The sequence below is a fragment of the Arvicanthis niloticus genome, chromosome 2, assembly GCF_011762505.2.
Source record: "Arvicanthis niloticus isolate mArvNil1 chromosome 2, mArvNil1.pat.X, whole genome shotgun sequence".
NCBI lineage: Eukaryota > Metazoa > Chordata > Mammalia > Rodentia > Muridae > Arvicanthis > Arvicanthis niloticus.
In genome coordinates, this window is record NC_047659.1 from 1,505,326 (window position 1) to 1,529,157 (window position 23,832).

A 23,832-nucleotide genomic window follows, 5' to 3' on the forward strand; every position below is an offset into this window, starting at 1 on the left:
CTGCACTGCACACACTGGCCAAGTATGAGCTCAGCATTTCTCCCAAGATTCCACATCAGCCCGCACGAGTTCCGAAAGGACTTAGGGTGTGAATGAGCACACTCTGAGAGAGGGCTCAAATCCAATGCAGACCTGGAAGAGTCAACTGAATACGGTGGGGATCACAGAGAGGCTGCATTGAAAAACCAATGGACAAGTGGGAGAATTTTCTCCTCAGGGACAATGGCCTTTTACCCTCCTCGTAGAAAGTCTCGTCGAGGGGAAGAAGGCCTAAGATGGGGTTCAAGTGACTCTCCAGTGTCCTGTGTGAGGCTGGACTGTCTGAGTGAGGGTAGGGGCAGCCCTCTGAGTAGGACCATGTTGGCTGGAGAGGTGATGAGACATATGCCCAAGTCTACAAAGATTTGTGGGAGGTAGGTGTAGAGCTTTGGTCAGAGGGGAGGTGTGGAGTATAGGGTCCCTTAGATTTTAATATAGGCAAATCTGAGAAACTTAACTAAGGATATGGGAACTCCCAGCAGCATGGTAGAAGGATTTGCATTTGCCACCTCGGCTCTGAATTCTCAGCCTAAGCCAGTGAGCTCCATCTGCCCTAAGCCTCCCCAGAGTCTGGGACTGGGACATCTTTGAATCCTGGAGGCTCAAGCCTCTGAGTTGTCTGGCAAGGAGAAAAGCTACCCACCCCCATCCCTAACCTACCCTCACTGCTAAGAGACCAGACCCAAGTTGTCTCTGCAAGCATACTTCCCCAAAATAGGGCCCCATGGGGGAGTGACAGTTTCCAGGCTAATTAGACAAAGAGGGCCGCTGGGGACATTCATGCCCCCTGGGATTCTTCCTGTGTTTCTCACCATTGGTCCCACTCTGGCTGAGCAGGGACATGAGTCACAGCCCTCGCCCACATACCAGATAAGATGTGCTCTCAGCCTGCTCATGGAGGCTAGCTACCGACTCCATTTGGCCTCCCCGGGACTGCACCCAGTGCTACAGACTGAGCTGGCTCTATAGTCACAAGCATGCCCAGACAGTGACGGCTGGACTTCCCAGAAGGCCACAGCACCTTCCATCTGGGACCCTTTGTCTCTTGTCTCTCCTAAGATGGCCTGGCCACTTTGCCCCAAGGACGTCCCTTGGCCTCCTGGTTCCCCTTTCATCCAGTGACCAGCCTGTCTATGACTTCTCATCCCTATGCTACCTCTGCTGAGAGGTGTTCTGTCCCTGACTCCCAGGTGACACATTGTGGTGCCCCAGGGTTCCCACATGTAGACTGCTCTCGGTCTATCAAACTGAAGACAGTTTCCTTTTGGGCTACCCTGCATCTGAGCTTGACTTTCAAGGTCACCCTATAGAAGGGAGAAAACACACCTAGGAGATTCTGCTGAGCCATGTTTTTACCTGGCTATGTGTAGTTTCCACCTCGGCCCAGCGCTGACTGGCTCTGTGACAGCTGATGGTGATCTTCAGCTTGGCAGGATCTAGGATTACCCAGGAGGCTAGCCTCTCAACTGAGAGGAATTATCTAGTTTAGGTTAGCTTCAAGGCATGCCTGTGACAGGGTGCAGAAAACCTGATCTAAACAGGGACAGCCCCTTTCCCTGGGCAGGGGTCCTAGACTGAACACTAGCATCCATCTCTCTGACTGTGATACAAACTGACCATCTGCCTCAAGTTCCCCATCCAAGGCTTCTCTGCCATGACAGGCTGCATCCTCGAACTGTTGTGAACCAAAATAAACCCTTTCTCCCTTTAGATGCCCCTTTGGCGGCATTTTGCCACAGTAATAAGTAAAGTAACTAAGACAGGCTCCTTCCTTTAGGCAGACCTGTGTCTCCCCTGCCAGGCTGGGAACCAAGAAAAGGATTGACTTTGACAAGAAAGAACACAGCCCCTATGTGTGTGGGGATGCTGAGCTGTGCCACACTTATCCCAAAGGTGTGGCTGCCTGAATCTCACATTATATGTATCAGACCGTAGGGTCAGCACTGCCTCTGTTCTAGGACCCTCACTGTGGGATGAAGCCTAGGGTGCCCTGTGAACGGTGGCTACTCTGTGGATAACTTAAAGAGAAAGGTCTGGGAGCTAAACTCACCTTCTTCTCAGCTCCCTGGAGACCAGAGAGAAGGCCGGTGCTTGGGAACCCCTGGCCAGAGATCTCCCCATGCCCAGCTCACCTGAAGGCACTGGCATCCAGACTGACTAAAGGATGCCTCTCCTCTGGGCTCAGCCTCCCCACTCACCAGGGCCACAGACAGTGGACTTGATCCCCGTCTTCTCCAACACGGGGACACGGTTAATGGCACCTTCAATGTGCTGGGTGAACACATCCCAGTCCAGGTCAAAGAGGCCAAAGGCAAATTTGTCTGACACCTGCAAATGAAGCACAGAATCTGTCAATCAGCCAGGAGAAAAGCACTGATACTCCCAGGCCCACTTATGATGAAGCTTCAGCCCCTAGCCAGGTAGGGAAGCAGGTCAGACAAGACAGAGGATGGGATTTTAGGATGGGCAAGCGCAGCCAGTCATCGTACCACACACCTTTAATCCCAGCACTCAGGAGACACTGGTCTACACAGTGAGTTCTGGGACAGTTTGAACTACATAGAGACCCTGTCTAAAGAGAGGGAGGGGCCCTATCTCAGGGGCAAGCTGGAGCTGCTCCTAGGCCACCACAACCTTGGCAACTGGCCATCCAGCCCACCTGTGTCTTCAACCTGCCCTCTCTGACAATCCATACTACTAACTGTGCTGGGGTGCAGTCACCACCCACATCACACTACTCAACCCTGTGAACTTTTGCTTGACTCCCTACCTCTAGGCAGTCAGTCTTCCCAACCCTTTCCAGAATTAAAGAGGCATTTGGCCCAGAACCGCCATCTAATCAGTCTGTTTGTGGACAATATAGTGGACCTATGGTGTCCCCTGGATTGTCCTCTAGCCCTGAGGCTCCACTGTGGCCTTGGAGAGGGGCAGGAGGGGCAAGGAAGCCTCAGAAGGCCCATCATTGCTGCTGGTCAACCAAGGGCTGGGTCATTTCTAAGCTCTTCTAGAGTCCAGCATGCTGAGCTGGGAGGCAATCCCACTCTGGCTTCTGGTATACCTGAGTGCCAGCTCTCAGAAGCACTCAAGTTGGGTGAGGCTGAGGCACCTCTGTCTTTCCACCATGGGACCCTTGAGGGCATGTCTTACCTCATCCCAAAAGATAGGGTTGGCCTCATAGCCACCCACAGACAAGGCATCCCCCTGCAGACGGAGGTACACAGAAGCATCGTGATCCCGGACATTGGGCATGTTCTGAAAGGTAAAGAAGAGAGGCCACAGGCGTCAAGCAGCCCTGTAGCACTGCTCTGGGTGGACCTGTGGCACCTTCTCCTACACTGGAGATGAACAGGGAAGGAGACAGGCAGAGACAGACAGGAAGCCCTCGAAGAGACCCGGCTCGTTTGTGAGCAGCAATGACAGTGTTCGAGTTAAGGACGGCTTTCAGAAGCACTGTCATATTTGCAATAGCTAAGAACTCCTTTAAAATAATAACAGTTAGCCCTGCCAGTACCATCAACGGCAGCATTAACACGCCAAAGATTGCAGAGCAAAATAGCACAGGATTGTGGAGACCCCTGGCGGCCAGTGAAGCCCATGTTCCTGTCCCAGCAGGATGGTTCCCTGCCCCTCGGTACTGCCTCTTGGCCGCAGCAAGACACACATGTCTGCCCAGCAACTCCACTGCTCTCCCCATACGGTAGTCAGCTCTACTCTGGTGAACAATATGGCCCTACTCCAATTCTGTCCCCAACTTCTGGCCCCAATTTATTCTCCCCCCAGCTGCTTCAAACCCTGCTGGCTGCTTCCTTTTGGAAGTCAGAGTGACTGCTCCTCTGTTCTTGGTCCTCTGAAACACCAGCTAGATAAACATTATCGTAGCTACAGCTACCCCATGAGCTCCTGCTAGAGGCTAGTACCTTGCTCACCACATCACCTTGCTCTGCCTCAGCACAGGCCCACACACAATTACCACTCATGCTGCAGAAAAGGAAACAGAGCTGAGGCCACTCAGTTGGGTAGAGTGCTTTGCCAGCCAGTTTGAAATCACCAGTAAGTTCAATCCCCAGCACATTGCGAACTAGGCGTGGTGGTGCATAGGGTGATCGGGGGTTCCAGGTCATCCTTGTCTATCAAACTAGCTTGAGAGCAACCTGAGCTACATGAGACCCAGACAGTGAGGATGCACACATAAGTGATTTCAAACTGTGATGAAAATTTAAAGAAAGAAAAAGGAACCCCGAGGCTTAGAACAGTGACTGCGCTCTCCTAGGCTGAGTGGGAAGATATGGACTTCTAACCCACAGCCTGGGCTGTGGCCTTGTGTTTGGGATCTCATGGGGTAACCATCTCCCTGCAGAAGCAGATGGGAAGATGTTGAAAATATAAGATGGACAGAGACATACCTTGAATGGCCACCGGGAGGTTAGGACAGATCTGGCTAGAACCAAGGCAGCTTCTCAAAGCTAGGAGACTTTAGATGCCACAGAAGATGAGACCCAAGCCCTGATTGAGCCCTTGCCTGTAGCTAGGGCCACTACGGAAAGACAATATCCTGCAGCACATGGCTGCCATGTCCAGGGAGCTTCCTGGGCTGAGATGGGCAGGAAGACACATGGTACAAGCCCCAGAGCAAGCTCTCAGCCTCCGACTTTCCTCAGCAGCGTAAGACCACAGCCCTAGGCAAGCAAGTATGAGGCCTGGCTCTGCCTCCTGTCTAGCCCAGCACTAGGCATGGCTAAACTCACAGAGCCTTCTTTATGGAGGGATAGGGCCTGACAACTCTCTCATCACACCAGACAGTACCCTGCATGTCTTGAAGCATCAGGGATGGTGGCCTGATCCATGTACATACCCATAGGCACCTGGGGACCTTGCAGCTTGGCTCTGACTTTGAGATTCATGGGAGGAAGATAGCCAGCTGCAGGCTGTCCTAAAGCTTCCCAGACGTGGGGCTTTAGCTAGGAGTGAGGGGCAGTGCCCCTCAGTGGATACACTGTGGCTACCCTCAACCCAAGACACATCCACTACCCCCATTTATACCTCAGACTCAGCCTGGCTCTGGTAGAGCCCTTCATGGCTAGAGAGTGACCCCTGGTGGCCACATGAGGAGTTGGTTCTCCCCGCAGCACTGAACTTCAGCAGTCAGTATGGCCAGTTTTCCTTGCACACCAAATACAGTCCAAGGTAGGTGTCTCTGTAAATAAGGACCTACTGTGTGTCCAGAGGGAGTTACTCTGGGAACAATGAAAAGAACCCACCAGACCCAGGTATTTTCTACATTCACACTATGAAACATCTAGGCGTGACATCTTGGAGGCAGGAGGGAAGCCAAGATCATGCAATGGGGTGGGGGTGGGGGGTGGGAGGCAGGACCTAGGAACAAGGCTTCCTAGCATGGGCAAGAGGGGGTGTGCAAGGGTCCAAGACTCTCATCACTGGGCCCTAAACAAGAGCGATGTGGCCTCTCACATCAAATTCAAAACTAATGCCATGCTCTGTGACCTTCTCCATCATCCTCAAATCCCCACTGAGAGGTGTGGCCTTCTCCTTCTCCAGAGAGCTATCAAAAGATCAACTGGTCCAATCTCAGCTATGGAAGTCAGGCAACCCATGCCCAGCCACATTTGGTTGGCCTAAGGGAAGTCAGGTGAGTGTCTTTGTGTGATCCTTTAGGACAGGCTCTGCCCTGCACTGGGTCTCTGAACCCTGAAACTCTGGGGGGGGGATTCCCTTCCAGAACCCTTTGCAGCTTCTTGAGAGTTGCTCCTTTGCGTGTCTGTAGGACCCCATTTTCTCTTCAGGCAAAAACTGGGTCTCTCTCTGTTTTACCCCCACCACCTGGAGCAGGGCCTAGAACATGAAGCTGTTCCAGTCAGTGCTGGCTGGAGACAGGATTAGATGCCCATTGGGGAGGATTAACAAGTAGATGGATGATGGTGGAATAGGGGAATGAGAAGGTGAATGGGGAGGAGGGATGGGCCATGGGTGGGTGGACAGAAGGCAATGAAGAAGGGATGGAAAGGTGGACAGATGTACAAGGAGATGGGTGAATGGCTGGATAGATGGAAGAAGGCGTCGGGGAGGAACGGAAGGTGGGAGGGTGGCAAGAAGGATAGAGGGAAAGAAATGAATCGCGAGATAAAGGATGGGAGAGGAAGAAGAAGAAAGAGGGGCTGCAGATGGCTCAAAGTTAAGAGCACTGACTGATTTCCCAGAGGACTGGGGTTTGAGTCCCAAGACCTGCATGGCTGCCATGTAACTCCAAGATCTGAGCACCTTCACACAGACATATATGCAAACAAAACACCAGTGCACATAAGACAAACTTTTTTTAAAGGATAAAGGGATGGAAAGAGAAGGATGGGGGATAAAGAGAGAGGGGAAGGTAAGAAGAGGGGGTGGGAGAGTGATGGGGAAGCAGTGGATTTAGAAGGAGTGACGGAGGAGACACATAACTCCAGATGCCTGCAGGTGCACACGGCCCAGGGGTCACTCAGCAGAGGCTCTCAGAGAGGTGCTGAGTGCCAGGAACCAGAGTCATAAGAATGGACTCATCATGTTTGACTTCTCTGAAACTCAGGTCCAAGATGTTGAACAAAGCCAAACTGGCTGCCTATAGCAGGGTCTAGTAACTCTGGTTACAAGACCAGAGATATCAAGGAGAAGTCAGGCCCTGGTGACCAAAGTAGCCTGCACCATCAAATTTACAGCAGCATCTCATATTATGTCTGCCACCCCCCATTACACAGAGGAGGTGCCTAAGGCTGAGGGCTGTGCCATTTTACTATGTCCAAACTGGGTCTTAGGGAAAGTCCCGAGCTCATCAGCCACCGTCGCTTACCTGGATCCCCTCAATCCGCTCTGTGACAACATAGGCGTGGTGCATGGCCACCAGTGGAACCTTCACTCCTGCCATCCGGCCCACGGTGTTTGCCCACACTCCTGGAAGCATAATGGAGAGCATAACTCAGCTGCCACCAGAGTAAGAATGGGACACCTCAAAATTCCTGCTATCCTGACTTCCCACCCCAGAAGGGTGTACTTTATGGGTGGGCCCCGAGCTGAGAGCGTCAGAGGAACAGCGTCTCACCTGCACAATTGACGACGCAGGGTGTCTGAATGGATCCGTGCTCCGTCTCCACAGCTGCCACCCGCTGCACTCCAAAGTCATCCGTCCGCACACGGATGCCAGTCACTGCACAGTTTTCAATGACCTGAGGTGGGAAAAAACTGCACCCTAACCATGTGGGGCTCTCTGTCAGTCTGACCTCCATCCGTGACCCACTGGATGGAACCAGGATATTGCTTCTGTGAGGAACACTTCCTGATTCATTTGATCAGAGACATGGAAGCCACATTATAAGACAGCAGAGCCTACTCCCTTCCTTAGTGGAAAACTTGTGCAGATTGACAGGCGGGGGGGGGGGGGGATACTCATCCAGAATAGCAAAGGATTGCTGGCTCTTCTAGTAGGTAAGATTCGTTTGAAAAATAGAAAAATATCCGTACATCACTATGGTTTTTAATAAGATGTGTGTCTGTTTTATTCCTTCATGGAAACAGAAACACGCTAAAATGCTCAGTGTTGTGGGACTCTTTTTTTTTTACTTCCTCTATGCTTATTTGTCTTTTTGTGTGTGCATCTATGTGGTATGTGCATGTGCTGTGTGTGGTGTCTCAATGTGTGGAGGTGTGTACAGCTGCGTGCACTGTGCTGGTTGGCTTTAAATGTCAACTTGATTCAACTTAGAATCACCATGAGAGAAACTTAACTGAGGAATTATCTAGATCAGGTTGGCCTATGGATGTGTCTATGGAGAACTGACTTGGTTGTTAATTGAACCCATGATGGACAGCACCGTTCCTTATGCTGAGTCTAAACTGCATGAGTGAAGATAGCCAGGCATGGGTGTACTCATATCTATCTCTCTATTCTCTCTCTCTCTCTCTCTCTCTCTCTCTCTCTCTCTCTGATCCTGAGTGTGAGATGCTTTGAGTTTCTACCTTGTTTTCTCAACGGTTTGTAACCTGATTGTAAGACTAGTCAGTCCTTTCCTTCCCTAAGTTATTTTTTGTCAGGGTGTTTTAACACAGCACCAAACATGAAAGTGGGGCGTGAAAGCACATTTGGAGGTTAGAGGACATTGGTATCCTCCTCTGTCACTCTACCTTGTTCCCTTGAGACAGGCTCTCTCACTGAACCTGGAGCTCACTGCTTCCACGAGGATGACAGACAGAAAACCACATGGATGTTGGAAATACAAAACTAGGTCCTGAGAATCAAGTACTCTTATCCAGTGAGCCATCTCCCCAGCCCCTGTTTATCATTTTCGACAGTAAGTTTTTCTACAGTAAGTGCAAGGTTGAGGCAAAAGAAGACAGAATAATAAGAAGGGATCCAGAGATTTCTTTTGTGACAGAGTAGGATCCTTGTGAAGGGATGGGACAATACAGTGGACCCAAAGGCCGAGCGGTCCCAACTGGCCCAAGACCGCTTATATCAGGCCAAGGATAAAGCCTGTTCTCCAGCCTCAGGGTTTGTAGGGAAAGGAGGTGGGCTCATAGTGAAGACCCATAGTTGGCAATTATAGGTACCTGAGCTCCTCGAGCCACTGCTGCTCTGGTGAGGGTAGAGCAGGTGCCGGCGGGGTCCATGGTACCATCCTGTGGCACATACAGGGTCCCATAGAGGTCGTCCACATTCATCAGCGGATACAGATTCTTGGTCTCTGCCGGGCTCAGCACATGGGATTCTATACCATAGGCCTTGCCCAACTAGAAAAACCCAGAAAAAGTACCCGAGCCCATGAGAAGCAGGTAATCAGGCCACTTACCTGACCCAGGGCCCAACTTGCTGCCTCTAGAAGCCTGGGCAGGTCTCTATGCCCAGAGGACCCCTTAGGTCTTCTCCAGCAAGAAAATGAAGGGGTGGAGCCAGTGCAGAGGCAGGGTCTGGAGCCACACCCCTTTGGCTCTAGCATCTGCTCCAGTGGCAGCTTTGTAAGGGAAATGGGGGTGCTGAACACCTACTCCCAGAAATGAGCAGGTAGTAAACTGTGTGGTTGATTAGGAACTTAGACAAGAATGAGCTTCAAATGCTTAGTGTGTCATACTACAATCAAAATGACCCTCACAGTCTCTTATTTTAGGTCTGATGATTCCAGGTTTTCCCCAAGAAACACCAATATGCTCTCGGCTTGATGGTGCTGACAAACAGACCATGCCCCCATATGTAATTGGACCAAGGACAACCAATCCAATGGAGGCGATGGCCTGTTTAACAGAGCTCCACCCAGTCAGCAATGAGACTCTCTATGAGGGTAGTTTTCTTTTTGAGACAGGGTCCCATGTGTCACAGGCTGGCCAGAAACTATAAAGCCAATGATGAGCTTAAACTCCTGATGTTTCTGATGGGGTAAGAGGCTTCAGATTACTTCAGGAGTAAAACTCAGTGACTCTGAACAGTTCTAAATCTGAGAGCAGGTGAACCAGAGAGTTGGGGTGGAACCCAGGGCTTTGTGCACACTGAACAAGCACCCTACCAACTAAACCATACCCGAGCACTCTCCAGGAATTTTGAATGAAGAGTGTGGCCAAGGCTCTCCACCCAGGTAGCCCAGCCAGCAAAGAGCAGTGACAGGGTTTGAACCCTGATCTGTAGGCACTGGCTTCCAGTGCCAAGAGATTATTGTATGTACTCACTGCTGGGTCCTCCTTCATCTGGATGTATGCCCACAAAGAGCACAGCATCTATGTGCGCTCCCATGAGGTATGTCCCCCACTTTTCCCCCTACAGAACACAGTGCCCCACCTGAGCCCCCATGCAGAGAGCATGCCCGGCTTTCCCTAGGGCCAAACCCACCGACATGAGCCTCTTGTATTCATCCAGGCGCTGCCGGTTAGAGGCAATGAATAGGCCACCGTTCTGTATCCAGCCTGTATGCAGCCCAGTCTCCTTTTCCAGATCATGGCTCACCACTTGCCTTGTGTGAGCCAGAAGCTCTACCTCCACATCACTGGGCCTCAGCTGCCACAATAAGCCTGGGTCAGAAAAGGACACCATCAATCCCCTGCAGGGTGGTGTTACACCCCACCTCTTACAGAGAAATAATGAGGGACAGTGAGGAGCCCAGGGACATTAGGTAGGACACAGCCTACCACAGGTGGAGGTTAGGCCTATGCTGGGGCAGCTCCTAGTGACAAAAATCTAGGCCTCCCATTAGCAAGCATCTATGCTCCAGGCCTGGTAGAGTCTACCTAAGGTCTTGAGAGGCCCAGGCTAGCCTCAAACTTGCTATGTGGCCAAGAATGAACTTGAATTCCTCATCTTCCAATCTCTGGCTCCCAAGTGGTGACATCATAGGCCTAGGCCACCGTCCCTGGCTTTGAGAGGTTATCTCATAGGTAACCCTCATAAGCACCAAATAGTTGACTTCAAAGTCAGAGAGCAGGTGAATGGTGAAACTGAAAACTGACTGCACTCAGAAATCCCAGTCTCTAAGACAGCAGAGGCTGAGGCACAGAGGTCAGCAATGAAGCTACTGTGGCATGGAGGGGCAAGGCCTGACAGCCCAGCCGGCCTGGCCTTGAAAGATGGGCTTAAAGCAGTGGTTCTCAACCTTCCTAATGCCAAGACCTCTTAATAGGCTCTCCCTAGAACAGCTCTTCGGAGATTGAAGTCTGGCTGGCCTTCCACTCCACCATCCATCTTTCCTCTCCAACTCCCCTGCCTCACCCAGACTGACCCCCAGCTGTGTCCACCTGCCTGCCTGCACACAGGCTCCCACCTGCTGAGTGCCAGGTGGTCCCCGAGGTCAGTCGTTCTCTCTCCAGCAGCACCGCTCCACCTACACCCAGCTTAGCCAAGTGGTACAGAGTCTGGCAGCCCAAACTGCCCCCACCAATGATCACAACATTGGCTGTGCTAGGCAGGGGCTGGCTTGGTCCTTGGGGCACCACGGAGGCACCTTGGACCTCCTCTTTCAGGGTCCGCTGGTATGGAACACTCTTCTCAGTGGTGGGCCTGGCCTCCCTGGCTAGGGACCGTAGCCCCAGGTTCCGAGCAGATCTCCCTTGAAGACAGGTGGCAGCTACACGTAGGACCCGGCTCAACGAAGCCATGGGGACTAGGGCTCCTGTACCTTGAGGAGCCAACAAGAGAGTCAGGTTAGGTGGGGTGCAGTACAGACATTGTGGGGGTTAAGCCAAGTGCATGCCCATGTGCGTACCTGAGGCTCTCAGGCTACATCCTTGCCCTTCTTTCTGCTGTTTCCCTGTGATGTGTGTTCACTTACTAATCCACTCACCACTCCCCATTCACTCATATATTCCCCATTCACTCCCTCCCTCATTCATTCATTCCTTCACTCCTCATTCACTCACTCTCCATTCAGTCCCTCCCTCCCCATTCACTCATCCACTCCCACTTTCACTCACTCACTCCCCCATTCATTCATCCACTCTATTCACTCATTCCCTCACTCACTTGCTCCCCCGTTCACTCATCCATTCCTCCACTCATTCACTAACCCACCCTCCACTCACTCACTCATCTACTCACCCACTTCTCCATTCATTCATTCATCCCCCCCCCCCCCAATCCCCGATTACTCCCCCATTCACTCTCCAGCAAGCTCTAGCTGGCCTCAGGGGAGACAGCTCTGAGTAGGGAGTGGGTGTCAGAGAGATAGAGTTGGTGCAACTGGGACATATTCCAAATGAAGCCAAAGAAAGAGAGGTTATCCAGAGAGAAAGGGCATCTGAGGATAGAGGGATAGGCATAAGGGGCACTTGGAGGGGCACTGAATGTCCTCTCAGGGGCATTAGGGACACAGACAGCATGATATAGGAGTGAGAACATCCAGGGCCTGGTGAGCACAGATCAGAGTTTCCTGAGCATGCTGAAAGCCATGTCTAGCTCTGAGGTAGAGGAGGCCCTAGAGCTGCTGAGCAAGGATTGAGGTGAAAGACTGCAGTCCCAGAAGAAGCAAGACTATGTTGATAGGAATACGTGGGGTCATCTCCACATAGGGAGAGCCAGACAGCGGTGGGTAGCCATGGAGGAGGCAATGGGGCAAAAACCCCAAACTGGCGCTGGCAATAACAGACCCAGACAAGACCCTAGAGTAATCCCCCAAGACAATCCCCACCCAACCCCACATAAGCTGTTTCTCTTTCAGTGGCTCTCAATAAAAGCCACTCCCCTATTCACTCATCCACTGTGGTATCTAGACACTTACCCCAGGCATCTGGACTTCAGATGGGACTCCATCCTAGCTTAAGGGGTCTCACTTCTGTCCCCTCCACAGTCCTCCCTCAAGAGATCAACAAGAGCCTTTCCCCCAGAAAACCCACCCCACCCCCTTCTCCCTATTCATCAAAATGTAATGAGTTTGCTAGGAAACCAGGTGGTGATGGCACACACCTTTAATCCCAGCACTTGGGAGGAAGAGGCAGGCGGATTTCTGAGTTTGAGGCCAGCCTGGTCTACAGAGGGAGTTCCAGGGCAGCCGGGGCTACACAGAAAAACCTTGTCTCACACACACCAAAAAAAAAAAAAAAAAAAAAAAAGTCTACTAGGACTGATGGTACCCAGAGTGTCTCCTGGAGAGGATCCCTGCCCAGCACAGGGAAGAATGAGAGAGAGAGAGAGGCCTCGGTAGGCTTTCTCAAGCCCTTTCCTGGGTTCGGCAGTAAAGCCAAGGCTTTGGCTGAGTGGGGCTGGCTTCTTTAGGACTAATGACTGTTACCAAGTAGCCAGTTAACTAAGAAAGTCACTTCCATCATCCAGTGTGGATGACAAGCTCTGTGCATTCACTCACTCCCACAGACTTCTCCGAGGCCCGTGACTCTTACCTCTATTTTAAAGGAAGAGACAGAGGTAAGGGAAGCTTCCATCATGGACTTCTGTATGGCTGACTGAACATCCCTGTGTCTGAAAGCCCAATATTCCCCTGGTCCCTCCCAGCCTGGGGACCTGTGGCACCATGTCCCACTTGTGACCATGCTGAACCCTCACTGGGCACAGTAGGAGAACGAGTGGGTCAGAACCAAGCCACCCACCTCTGTACCCTACTCCAATAAGGCTATGCTCTGAGAGGCCTCAGGAGTAGGGAGGGGTTGGATTTTCAGGCAGGAGCTGTCCTTGCCCTTGCAGTCTCAGGCCGTCCCCATCCCTACAGTGACAGCTGTCAAGTCTTCTGTGGCTTCCATGGATGAGACAGGAGGTATTCCTCTCAGCAGAAATCTATACATACCTTTGTCCTTCAAGGTCCTTGGCTTTCCAGAAGCTCCTGAGAGGTTCCTAGCAAGGAAAAGTCAGCATGATATAGACCCAGTCGAGGCTCTGCAAGTCCAAGCAGTGCTTCTACCTTAGGGCACCACAGCAGGCACTGCATACCTGCCAGAGGAGCCTGCTTCCTTTCCAAACTCTGCCTGGTGCCAATGCTGCTGGCCTGAAGAGCTGCCACGTGCTCCTTCCTTGCCAATCCAGCTAACCACGGCAGGGGTGGGGGATGGGGCAGCCAGGCCCCCAGCCTGCTCCTCCTCCTTCAGAACAGATTCTTCATTAACCTGCCCTCTGGCCTCTGCAGCTCTCTCCCTCAGCTTCCCAAGGGCTAGGCGCACAGGATATGGGGAATGAGAGCCCAGTCACAGGCCTGAGGCCTCAGACACAGGGCCCTTTTGGAAGGCAGCATCAGGGTAGTAGGGAACCCAAGAGGGGAAGGCACTCCACAGAGCCCTCCCTAAGAGATCCCCCTCCTGCACCCCCACAGTTATCCATGGCCTTCCCATCTACCCCACGTCCTACAACCAGAAGAGGGAGGTCCCAGCTAGTGAGCAGCTAGCTCCAACCCTGCCCATGAAGAGGCTGTCAGAACACTGCCCCTCCCTTTTTTCCCAGGCTGCATCTGGGTCTAGCTGAACAGGCCACACACTCCCTTGCTGCTGGTCCAGCCTACAACCGGGGCAGAATGTACCTCCCACCACCCCAGCTTCCTGGCCAGCCCAGCTGGGACAGCTGCCAAGTGGGCAGTTCTCCTGGCTGGCCAGCAGAGAAGAGCTGTGAATCCGGGCCCAGCTCTGTGGATGATCTCTCTCTCTCTCTCTCTCTCTCTCTCTCTCTCTCTCTCTCTCTCTCTCTCTCTCTCTCTCTCTCTCTCTCTCTCTCTCTCTCTCTCAATTCCTTCCTCATCTCCAACCCAGGGGTCTCCATACTGCTGGGCAGCTCGCGTTCTCAGCCTTGCCTATCCAGGTTCCCCATACCCCCAAGCCAGCTCAATCTATAGTTGGCTTCGTGGGTAGAACCATCCCTCCTTGAACTGAGGCCCCTGGTGAGGTCATCTTGGCACTAGCCTGTGTTTCCAACCTCAGCTTGCTTGCTCCTGGGACCAGACAGGCCATGGAGGAAGCCAGGCAGCTGCCCACAGTCTGCCTGTGTCCAGGACATTGTGCCCATTCCAGGCATGAGTAGATGTCCTGAGTGAATCCAGGAAGAACCAGTATGTTCCAAAACTTCTGGATATCCAAAGAATCAGAGGCAGTACTACAGACGGGGTGCTGGAGTCCACAGCTACTTTGACTTGCATGGAGTTGTCCAGCTGTGTGCCTTGCTGTCAGCTTGCCTCTTGTGTGCATTTACTGAGCACCTATTGTATACAAAGTAGCTCCTGGGAACCCAGAGATACCTAAGACCCAGGTCTGGAGTACAAGGACTTATGAAACAGAAAGCAAAGATGGAGGGGAAAGGCCCCTTCATGGCTGCCTACGGAGCTGCTCATTTCAGAAGCGGGTAGCACAGACGCTGGTTAACCACTCTTGCCATAGATTTCAATCTCTGCCTGGAAGCTAGTTGGTTACTGGCCCCACAAGCTTGAGACTTCTCTAGGACAATGTGGGATTCTGAGATAAGGGAGAGCGAGCTCCCCGGTCCGCCCAGATGTAGCCTGTCCCAACAAACACAAACAAAGTTGAAGTCAGGCTCTGCTCACCAGACTGACAAGCTAATTAGAGAGACGGTAAAAATATTGCCCAAGTCTTCTGAGTCCCAGCGTCCCTGGTGTGTGAGGGAAGGACACCTAGTTAATATAGCCCTGGGGGCAGTGGCTGGGCCAGGCTAACTCTAACAGTTGCATAGTCACTGAGACTTTGGACAGGGGTGGTGGCTGGAGGCTGGAGGCTGGAACCAGTGGCTGGTCAGCTCTGTAGTTGTTCTTGACCCCAGCATGTTACCCTGCGCAGGTCAAGGAGAGATGGGAGGCTGTGCCTGTGAGTGCTGAAGAGCACAGGCAGGGACTGACGGGCAAGGTCCTGTTGACACTTGCATGGATGTAGGCTGCTCTCCTCACCTCTCCTGCCACCCTGGCAGAATTGTGGTCCAACCCTACCCTATTCCAACCCCCTCCACCCCACCCCACCCCCACAATCCCATTCCACCCTAGCTCAGCTATGTTAGACTAGAGTCACAGAACTTATGAAATGTCTCTTTATATTAAGAAAAATTATGGAATGACTTACGGTCTGCAGTCCGACTAACCCAACAATGGGCAGCTGTGGATGGGAAGTCCAGGAATCTAGTAGTTGCTCAGTCCCACGAGGCTGAGTGTTTCAGCTGGCCTTCTGTAAAAGCTGGAATTCTGAAGAAGCAGGTTACAAAAGATGCACTGGCAAGCAAGTGCAAGCAGGCGAGAAGTGAGTCTTCCTTCTTCCAGTGTCCTTATGGAGGCCTCCAGCAGGAGGTTTGGACCATAAACACCTTTGGACATTAAAGGTGTGCACCACCACCACGCCTACACCTAAGCTGTTCTTTATTTGCAACTTGCTCAATTCCAGGCTGGCCTTGAACTCAGAGATCTGTTTGCCTCTGTTTCCTGGGATTAAAGGCATGTACCACCTTGCCTGGGCCTAAGCTTTTCTTTCTTTCTTTCTTTCTTTCTTTCTTTCTTTCTTTCTTTCTTTCTTTCTTTCTTTCGAGGACCAACCTCTTTTTTTTTTTTTTTCAAACATTTGTTTATTTCATGCATGTGGGTACACTGTAGCTGTCTTCAGACACACCAGAAGGTGGCATTGGATTCCATTGCAGATGGTTGTGAGCCACCATGTGATTGCAGGAATTGAACTCAGGACCTCTGGAAGAGCAGTCAGTGCTCTTAACCTCTGAGCCATCTCTCCAGCCCAGGCCTAAGCTTTTCATGGCCACTATGCCTCAAGATCCAGACCAAAAGCCTGTGTCTTCCAGCCTCAAGATCTGGATCACAGGTGTGCCCTCCATTTCTGGATTATAGTTCATTCCAAGTATTGTCAAGTTGGGAACTGGAAATAGCCACCACCCCACCCCACACTATACTATCAGTTTTATAGCTTTCTTAGAACTTTCTGAGTATTTTGACTCTCCTGGTGTATGGAGGTTGTGTGTGGGGGGCATAGCCAAAAAAACGCACAGCTGTGTGGGTAGAAAAGCGAGGTGGGAGGAGGGTTACAAGAATGGGTATCTGGGAGAAAGGGAGCCTGTAGGCTGGACGGGGAGCTTTGAAATGTGTAACTACTTGTGAGTAGGGGCTGAGAGCACCTACAGGCTAGCAGGGACCTTGATAAGCTGATAGGCACCACAGGCATATGCTAATGGGAGAACCATATGTCCCTTTTGCCAGAGAGAAGGGAAATGGCCCCTTTTGGTAAGTGGGAAGCAGTTTCACAGGCTCCTGAGGAATGCTTTTATCTGCCCACCAGAAATCCTCCTGCATCAGGGTTGAGCTCATTTCTAGACATTTGGGCTGCCCTTTGGAGTTGGGGGGATTGAGTTTCCTTTGGAGCTGACACCATAGCACACTAGGAAGGGAACACGCTACAAGCAGGGTCACGGTTGATTCCATTCTCCAGAGTGGGGGCTGGCTCCAGGCCACAGCCTTTCCCAGATGCCCAGATGCCCAGATGCCCAGATGCCCAGATGCCCAGACGCACAAACTCAGCAAGGGTTGTGGCAGACTGGCTTCCCCTGCCGTCAGCATCCTGAGACTTCCTTCTAACCCAGCGGGCTCCCACCTGCTGATCAGCCTTGCAGGGCAGAAGGGTTGCAGACCACCCCTAACAGAGGAGAAGTCCCTAGCAAGAAGGTGCTGGAGGGAGAGTCTTCTACCAAGCTCCACATGTGGCCCTGCAAAGAGGACACTAGCAACAAGAAGAAGCAGCCTGTGGATGGTTCCCTATGACCCACCCAGAGGAAAGTAAACTAACAACAGGACCGCTCCATGGTTTTTATTGTAGCTATGAGAGAATTAACAGCAGAGGTAACTGTGAGAGTCCAGAGCAGAGAGAGAAAGAAGTAACTTGAACGTGGACAGAAGGTGGATCCTGGCCATGAGAGGAGCACAAAAGCGTGGGAGGAGGGGGAGGGATAGCAGGGTTATAAGGAGAAAGAGGCCCTGAGGGAGGGAAGCCCTGGCACTGGAGGGAGTTTAGAGCAGGGGAGGAGGTGGGAAGAGTCAGGAAATGTTACATTGTTACACTTTGAAATACATACTGGGCACTTGGGACACGCAGGGAGCCTGGAGGTCAGCATATGCTAATGGGCACCAAGACAGACATTTATCCCTTCTGGCTTTTGGAATTTGGAGAAATGGAGTCTCCTTTGGACGTGACAAGGAAAAGGTGCTCAGGAACCTGGATGCTCAACTCCAGTTGCTCAGTGCTGGTGTGAAGAAGCAATAGGGCCGTCAGCAGGCAGCTGTACATGTGACCTCTCAGAGGGAAAGGAATGGCCTAATTGTAGAGATGAGAAAACTGAGGCAGGACACAGCTTTGGGGTGCCATGTTTAAAAAAAACAGGCAAGTGGCTCATGTTTGTAATTCCAGCCCAATCCCTGAAGTTTGATCCCCAAAATCTATGTTTAAACAAAAGTCTGGGCACCATGGTGTATGCTTGTGATCCCAGCACTGTGGAGGTGGTGACAGGGGCTTGCTAGCCAGCCAGTCTTGACTATTTGGTGATTTCCAGGCCAATAAGACCCTGTTAGGGGGAAAACAAAAGGATTCCGGGTAAGTCAGGATCTTCCCAAGGAGCAAGTGGCAACTATCCCAGGACAGCTGAAGCTCCTCATGGCCCAGACATTTCAGAGAATGATGCTGGGCATCTTCCTGGCCTTGGCCAGTAGGTGTGAGAACTGCACCTCCCAGAGAACCCAGGACTTCTTGGCACTGCATCAGCCCCCACCTCTGGGTCTCTGCCCAGCTTGAGTTCCTTTGATGATGAACTGTGGAACCATAAGCAAAATAAACCCTTTCCTCCCCAACTGTCTGTGGTCATGGTGTTTCACCACAGCAATGGTGACCCTGGCTAAGAAGGCGCCCGCCCATCATTTTGTCCTGTTACATTCTCCATTAGCCTTGGGAGCTTTGCCTTCCCAGCTATTTTCCTGGACTCTGGGATTGCTTAGTTACCTGTGAAGAACACCTCTTGGCAGCCAGGGAATTGCACCACACAGGCAGGGAAGAGCACAAGCATTGTAAAGCTCTTTCTCTTACTAGGTTCGAATGCCCCCAGGTTCCTAGAAAAGGGAAGAAGCACCAAGAGTTGGGGCTCCGGTCTCCCCCAGGAGTCAGCCATTCCTGAAGAGGACACTTGGCAGGAAATACTGCACCCTGGTGGTAATTTGTGAGTTCTACACCTAAGAGAGAGGGACCTCATTAGGGAATGGGGCCATGGGTAAATAGGCAGGGCTGACCTTCCACTGGACTGTCAGCCTGGGCTCTCATATAGCCCTGCAGACACTTGGACCAGTCACCACCTCAAGGAAGTACTATCCACAAAGCAAGACAGAGAAAGGACCAATGAGAAGCGAGAGGAAAAGAGAAGCAGGGAGCCCACTTCAGTGTTCTCCCTCAGCCCAACCAGTCAGTTGGAGGGAGAGAAGAGTCAAATGATCAATGGACAACTGGAAGCTTGTCCAGTACACCTAATTCTGTGTGTTACACTGTATCCATTCCAGTATGGCATGTACTGTGGTCCCGTCCTTATTACCACCTATTGGTTCACACTTAGTAACGAACTTATGAATCCATTGGGAAGTAAGGCCTGCTGCCTGCTTCACACTCTTACCTTATGCTTTGCATGGTGTGAATCCTCCCACTACAGCCGAGAGTTCAAGCTACAGTGGGAAGGACAGGCCATTGCTGACTGTGGATGCTGAGGGCACAGCTCTCTGAGCCAGTCTGAGCAGTTCCTTCTGTCCCTCTAAGACTACTTTACATCTTGGGGCAGTCTGCAGGGTCTACCTGGTTATGCAGTACAATATACAGTACAAGCTCCTGTCGACACCCACCAGCGAGTCTTCCCACGCATCTGTGGAATCTCTGTGGCACCAAGTCATGTCCAGGATGCCCATGTTTAATGCAGTACTTGGCTGAGGTCTTCCACACTTGGTGGAAACAACTCCTCACATAGGCTGAGTAGAACTGGGGGCTTGGTGCCTCCCTGGCCCACCTGTCTTTGTCACTTATCTCAAGCCTGGAATCACATTGATTTTTGACTTCTCTAGTGAATGCAGTCAACCCATCAAAAGGATGAAGAAAGGTGGATGTGTACACTCAGGCATGCTGGGATAAGAACCCAGGGCTTAGAAACGAGACCACTGGGCTTGCCTATTCCACAAAACATTAGGCTCAAATGGCACCGGCTGGGTCTGCTCAACTTAAAACCTGTCTTCCCCACAAGAACAGCTGGCTTTTAAAAAATAAAAATGGACTCTCCTCCCTGGTTTGAGTCAAAAGCTAGTCAGAGTAAGGCAAAGGTCATGGTGAGAGAACCAAGAATATTCATGCAGCACAGCTTTCTGATTACAAGAGGCTGGACCTAATGATTAGAAGAGGCTGGACCTTGCAGAGTCAGTAATGTTGTTCTTGTCTGCTGGATTGTCTGTGACCCTTCTCAAGCAAACCATAGTCCCAACTGACCCAACTGGCCTTCGTATGGAGCTGGGGCTCAGGGAGGGGGCTCTCAGTACATCCACGTGGATCACTGTCAGGGAAGCATGTGAGAAGACACAGGGTAGTACCAGACCCAGGTGAGTACTGTTTGTCCCACAGAGCTCACACATGGAAATATGAGTTTAATTTTGTTAGGACACATAAAAGAACCAGAATGGAATCAGGAAGGAAGATAAAGATATCAAGTTGTGAGGGCAGGACAGTAGACAGAGAGGCAGACACTGCAAGATCTTCTCTTGAAGAGAGGCCCGCCTAAGTGCTACCTCCCTGCCCCAAAGCAGAGCCAGTCTCAGTGAGACACAACTACCTCAACCAGCGCATTTCACAATGAATACATTTGTTGCTCAAACTCCTTCCTAGGAGAGACATAAATATCTTCCCCTAAAGTTCCAATGACAAACCCAGGTTCAAAGCCACCAAAGTTCACCCATGGGAAACCAGAGGAAGGTGGGTGGGTGCACCCCACAAAAAAAGTTGCTCTGCAAGGTCTTCCCCAAGCTTTCCCATGCCCACACGCTGACCCTTTCCTTCCCCAGTCTCTCTAGTCGATATCCGCCATCTCCTCCCCAAGACCATACATGATCAGGACAGGACTGCATACAATCAATATAGGGGGTATGGAGTGGCCAGAGGTCCCTGCCTCTGTTAAGGGTTGTAAGCTCACCTATAAGGCCAGTTAAGATGGTCTTTTGAAAGGACACAGCTGAACTCTCAAAAGTGGCAGCTTTATATGTTCTGCCCAGAGAGAAATTCACACAGTTCACTTAACTAATTTAAAAAAGAGAGACGGTGGATGCCATGCAGGAATAACTGCAGTGGGCAGGTGAACTTTCTGAAGATGGTCCACTGTTTTGTACCTTGGAGAGGCACAGCCCTGGGAGGGGTTGTCTCTGGATTGCTTCTTGCTGCTCCTGTTTCTGTCCTTGTTTATCATTGCTGTTTTTTCATACATCTAACACGGTGTGTCTGGGCAGAGACCCTCACTGCCTATAAGATTGCCTCCTGGGAGACAGCTGACTCCACTGGGCAATTTCCCTGTAGATCAGTATGAAGATGAACTTTCATAAAATAATGTTTATATGAATTAATTATTTTACAGAATTCCTTCCTAGTTTTAGGAAGTTAGGGTAGTTGATAAAGAGTTTAAGTTGTGTTGCTGGAAAGCTAGAGTTAGAATTAAGAGCAGAATGAGCCCCTCCCTTGTAGAACAGTGAGGGCTGCTTTGGTTAGGAGTGCCTTGAGCTTTCAATGGCTTCAGGCAATGTACGGATGGGGAAATGTCGGGGGGCCACATGGGCAGCAGCAAGGCAGCTTTAGAAGCCATGGACTGAGAGAAGCCCACTAGTTAACACAAGCACCTGGAGAGGCAAAGCCCTGAAGACTTCGCACTGTGAGACGTTTCACTGCGCTTGCTACCTTCACGGTCACCACATCCCTCCTATGAGGTATGAAATCTCTAAGGGACATGCAGCCCCTCCCAGGACAGTATCATTGCCACTTACAATAGTGACTGATCTTTTCCCAGCATTGCTGCTGCGACAGACTAATGATTCATCCACCACGCTCAGAAAGAGATGAAATTGTTAGGTGTTGCGGCTCTCTCCACTCCACACTTGGCGGCCACTGTTTCCCAGTCTTTGGGTCAGGGTCTATCGAGAGAGAGAGAGAGAGAGAGAGAGAGAGACGGGATAAAGGGGAAGAGACTTGAAGAATGGAGACAAGACAGAGGTTCTGATCAAGTTAAATCTGGGGTATTTATAAGCTTTTGACACGTGCCTTGTAGGCGCGTGGATACCACGTGCCTTGCAGGTGTTGATATGACGTAAGCCTTACAGGCATGGATACCATGCGCTTTACAGGCATATATGGCATGGATAGCACGTGGACAGCACGTGAACTGCACGCCTTGCAGGCGTGGCTACCACGTGCGCCTTGCAGCTGGGGGCAGTAAACAGCAAAACAAGATATGTGGGATATCAGAGTGTGCTTCAGCTGTTGGAGGCTGTTGAAAAACAAGTCTCACATCAGGGTATATGGCTCAAAATGGCTGATAGCCGCTTTCTGCTAAAAGTTGGCTCCTAACAGTTAGCAATGACCCCCCCCCCACGCCCCCTTAGAAAGAATTTAGAGAAATAAATTGTTAGTGAAGTTAGGTTAAAGTTTTTTCTAATGGCTTTGACATAGAAAATTCTAGAGGACAATTTAGAGTTCAGAAAGGTACACTTTTGATTACTGAACAGGGATGCTTTTAAAGGTCAGGGAACAAGAACAATGGCACCCCGACTGCCACTGATTCACATGCCTGTCTTGTTCAGGCTGGGCTAGTGATCAAGGTGATGATTTCTTTCTTATATCCCTTTTTGCCCTCAGCTTCCTGATAGGATTTAATAAAAAGTTGTTAATGAGCAGGTGTGCACTCTAAGGATTTAAAGTAGAAATGATGGTTTTGTGATTCTCTTAAGATTTTTTACGAGATTTTTTAAAAGATAAATAATAAAACCATTGATCCTTTCTTTGAAACCACAAATTGCAGCCTGCCAGTATGAGAAAATTACCTTGCTTGCTTACATTTTGTTAATCTATAGCAAGTTGCTTAGTTACAAATGTCTGTGGATTCTTGGGAATATGTTTTTAACTTGTACTGTCATCATGTTCACTCATGTGCGGGTACTGGGAACAGATTTCTCCATGAATAATCATTGTAACTGATCACTTAACAAAAAATAGAATGTAATCACATTGTGATTTTTGTACTGCTTTAAAGATTTTGTTGAGATATATAAGCTGTGGGAGAAAAATAGTCACTGAAGCTTTGCTCCATCTGCCAAACGTATGCTTGTGTATGTATGTATGTATGTGTGTAGTGTGAGCTTGTTGGAGCCTTGCTTCATCCACTGTGTGTGTGTGTGTGTGAGAGAGAGAGAGAGAGAGAGAGAAAGAGAGAAAGAGAGAGGGAGAGAGAGGAAGAGAGAGACGAGAGAGAGAGAGAGAGAGAGAGAGAGAGAGAGAGAGAGAGAGAGAGAGATATTCTTCCCTCCTTTTTTTCCAGCCAGCCTCAAGGTAGTATTGCTGGTCCCAGTGAATCAAGCTATATTCCCTCAGAGAAAAGTCTGCCGAACGATCAGTCATCAACTCTACAGCCCACTTCAGTTTGCCTTGTGATGTTGAGGCTGGTCTTTGACATATTGCTATGATAAAACACCATGAAAGACAGAAACTATTTAGAGATGAAAGGGTTTATTTCAGCACAGTCCATCACTGAGGGAAGTCAGGGCAGGAACTCAGAGAGGCCAAGGGGGAGTGCTGTTTAATATTAGGTCTGCTCACACTGCAGTCAGGACCACCAGCTCAGGGTGGAACCACCCACAGTGAGCCATGCCCTTCCACATCAATCATGGATCAAGAAAACACACTATAGGCTTGCTCACAGGCTAATATGGTGAGCTTTTCTCAACTGAGGTTCCCGTTACCTGAATGACTGTGGCTTGTGTCAAATTGACCTAAAACTTTTCAGCAGAGAGGCTGGGCTCTGCCAGCCTAGAGGGTACATCATCCAGGGAAAGCACAGTGGCCAGCTGCCTGACAAGACAGCACTAGCCCATGGGCCAGTAAACAGCAGAGACAAAGTATTCCATAGACCATTTCAGGGAACAGTGTTTGCTTTATTGCATGTGAGCAACCACTTACAGAGTGGAGAGCCTATCGTCTTCGACTGCTTGTTAGTTAGGGACTGGAGAGAAGGCTCTTCCATTAAGAGCATTTGTCTATACACAATAGGACCCAGAGGGCAGTTAACAATCCCATTACTCTGGC

The 23,832-nt window shown here is 50.7% G+C and overlaps 1 protein-coding gene and 1 long non-coding RNA gene across 3 annotated transcripts in view; both read right to left on the reverse strand.

The window, feature by feature from the left end:
- The window catches only part of Sardh (sarcosine dehydrogenase), a 62,818-nt gene extending 47,086 nt beyond the window's left edge, over nt 1–15,732 (reverse strand). Inside the window, exons 1-9 of one of the 2 annotated variants that reach the window (XM_076928326.1) lie at nt 15,556–15,732; nt 13,296–13,342; nt 10,827–11,180; nt 9,902–10,080; nt 8,635–8,814; nt 7,130–7,253; nt 6,881–6,981; nt 3,187–3,291; nt 2,238–2,367 (exon numbers count right to left, since the gene is read on the reverse strand). In XM_076928326.1, coding sequence (XP_076784441.1) covers nt 2,238–2,367; nt 3,187–3,291; nt 6,881–6,981; nt 7,130–7,253; nt 8,635–8,814; nt 9,902–10,080; nt 10,827–11,160 — 1,153 coding nt within the window. In that variant the 5' untranslated portion in view covers nt 11,161–11,180; nt 13,296–13,342; nt 15,556–15,732. Of the gene's footprint in view, nt 1–2,237; nt 2,368–3,186; nt 3,292–6,880; nt 6,982–7,129; nt 7,254–8,634; nt 8,815–9,901; nt 10,081–10,826; nt 11,181–13,295; nt 13,343–13,438; nt 13,872–15,555 lie in introns of those variants that run through there. The other variant, XM_034496213.2, reaches the window with a different exon arrangement.
- A 2,102-nt stretch (nt 15,733–17,834) lies between these two features.
- LOC143441237 (uncharacterized) lies at nt 17,835–18,657 on the reverse strand. Its single transcript, XR_013108455.1, has 2 exons — nt 18,475–18,657; nt 17,835–18,043 (listed from the first exon to the last, which is right to left on the reverse strand). It is a non-coding gene; the product is annotated as an uncharacterized LOC143441237 (long non-coding RNA).
- Between the last annotated feature and the right edge of the window lie 5,175 nt (nt 18,658–23,832).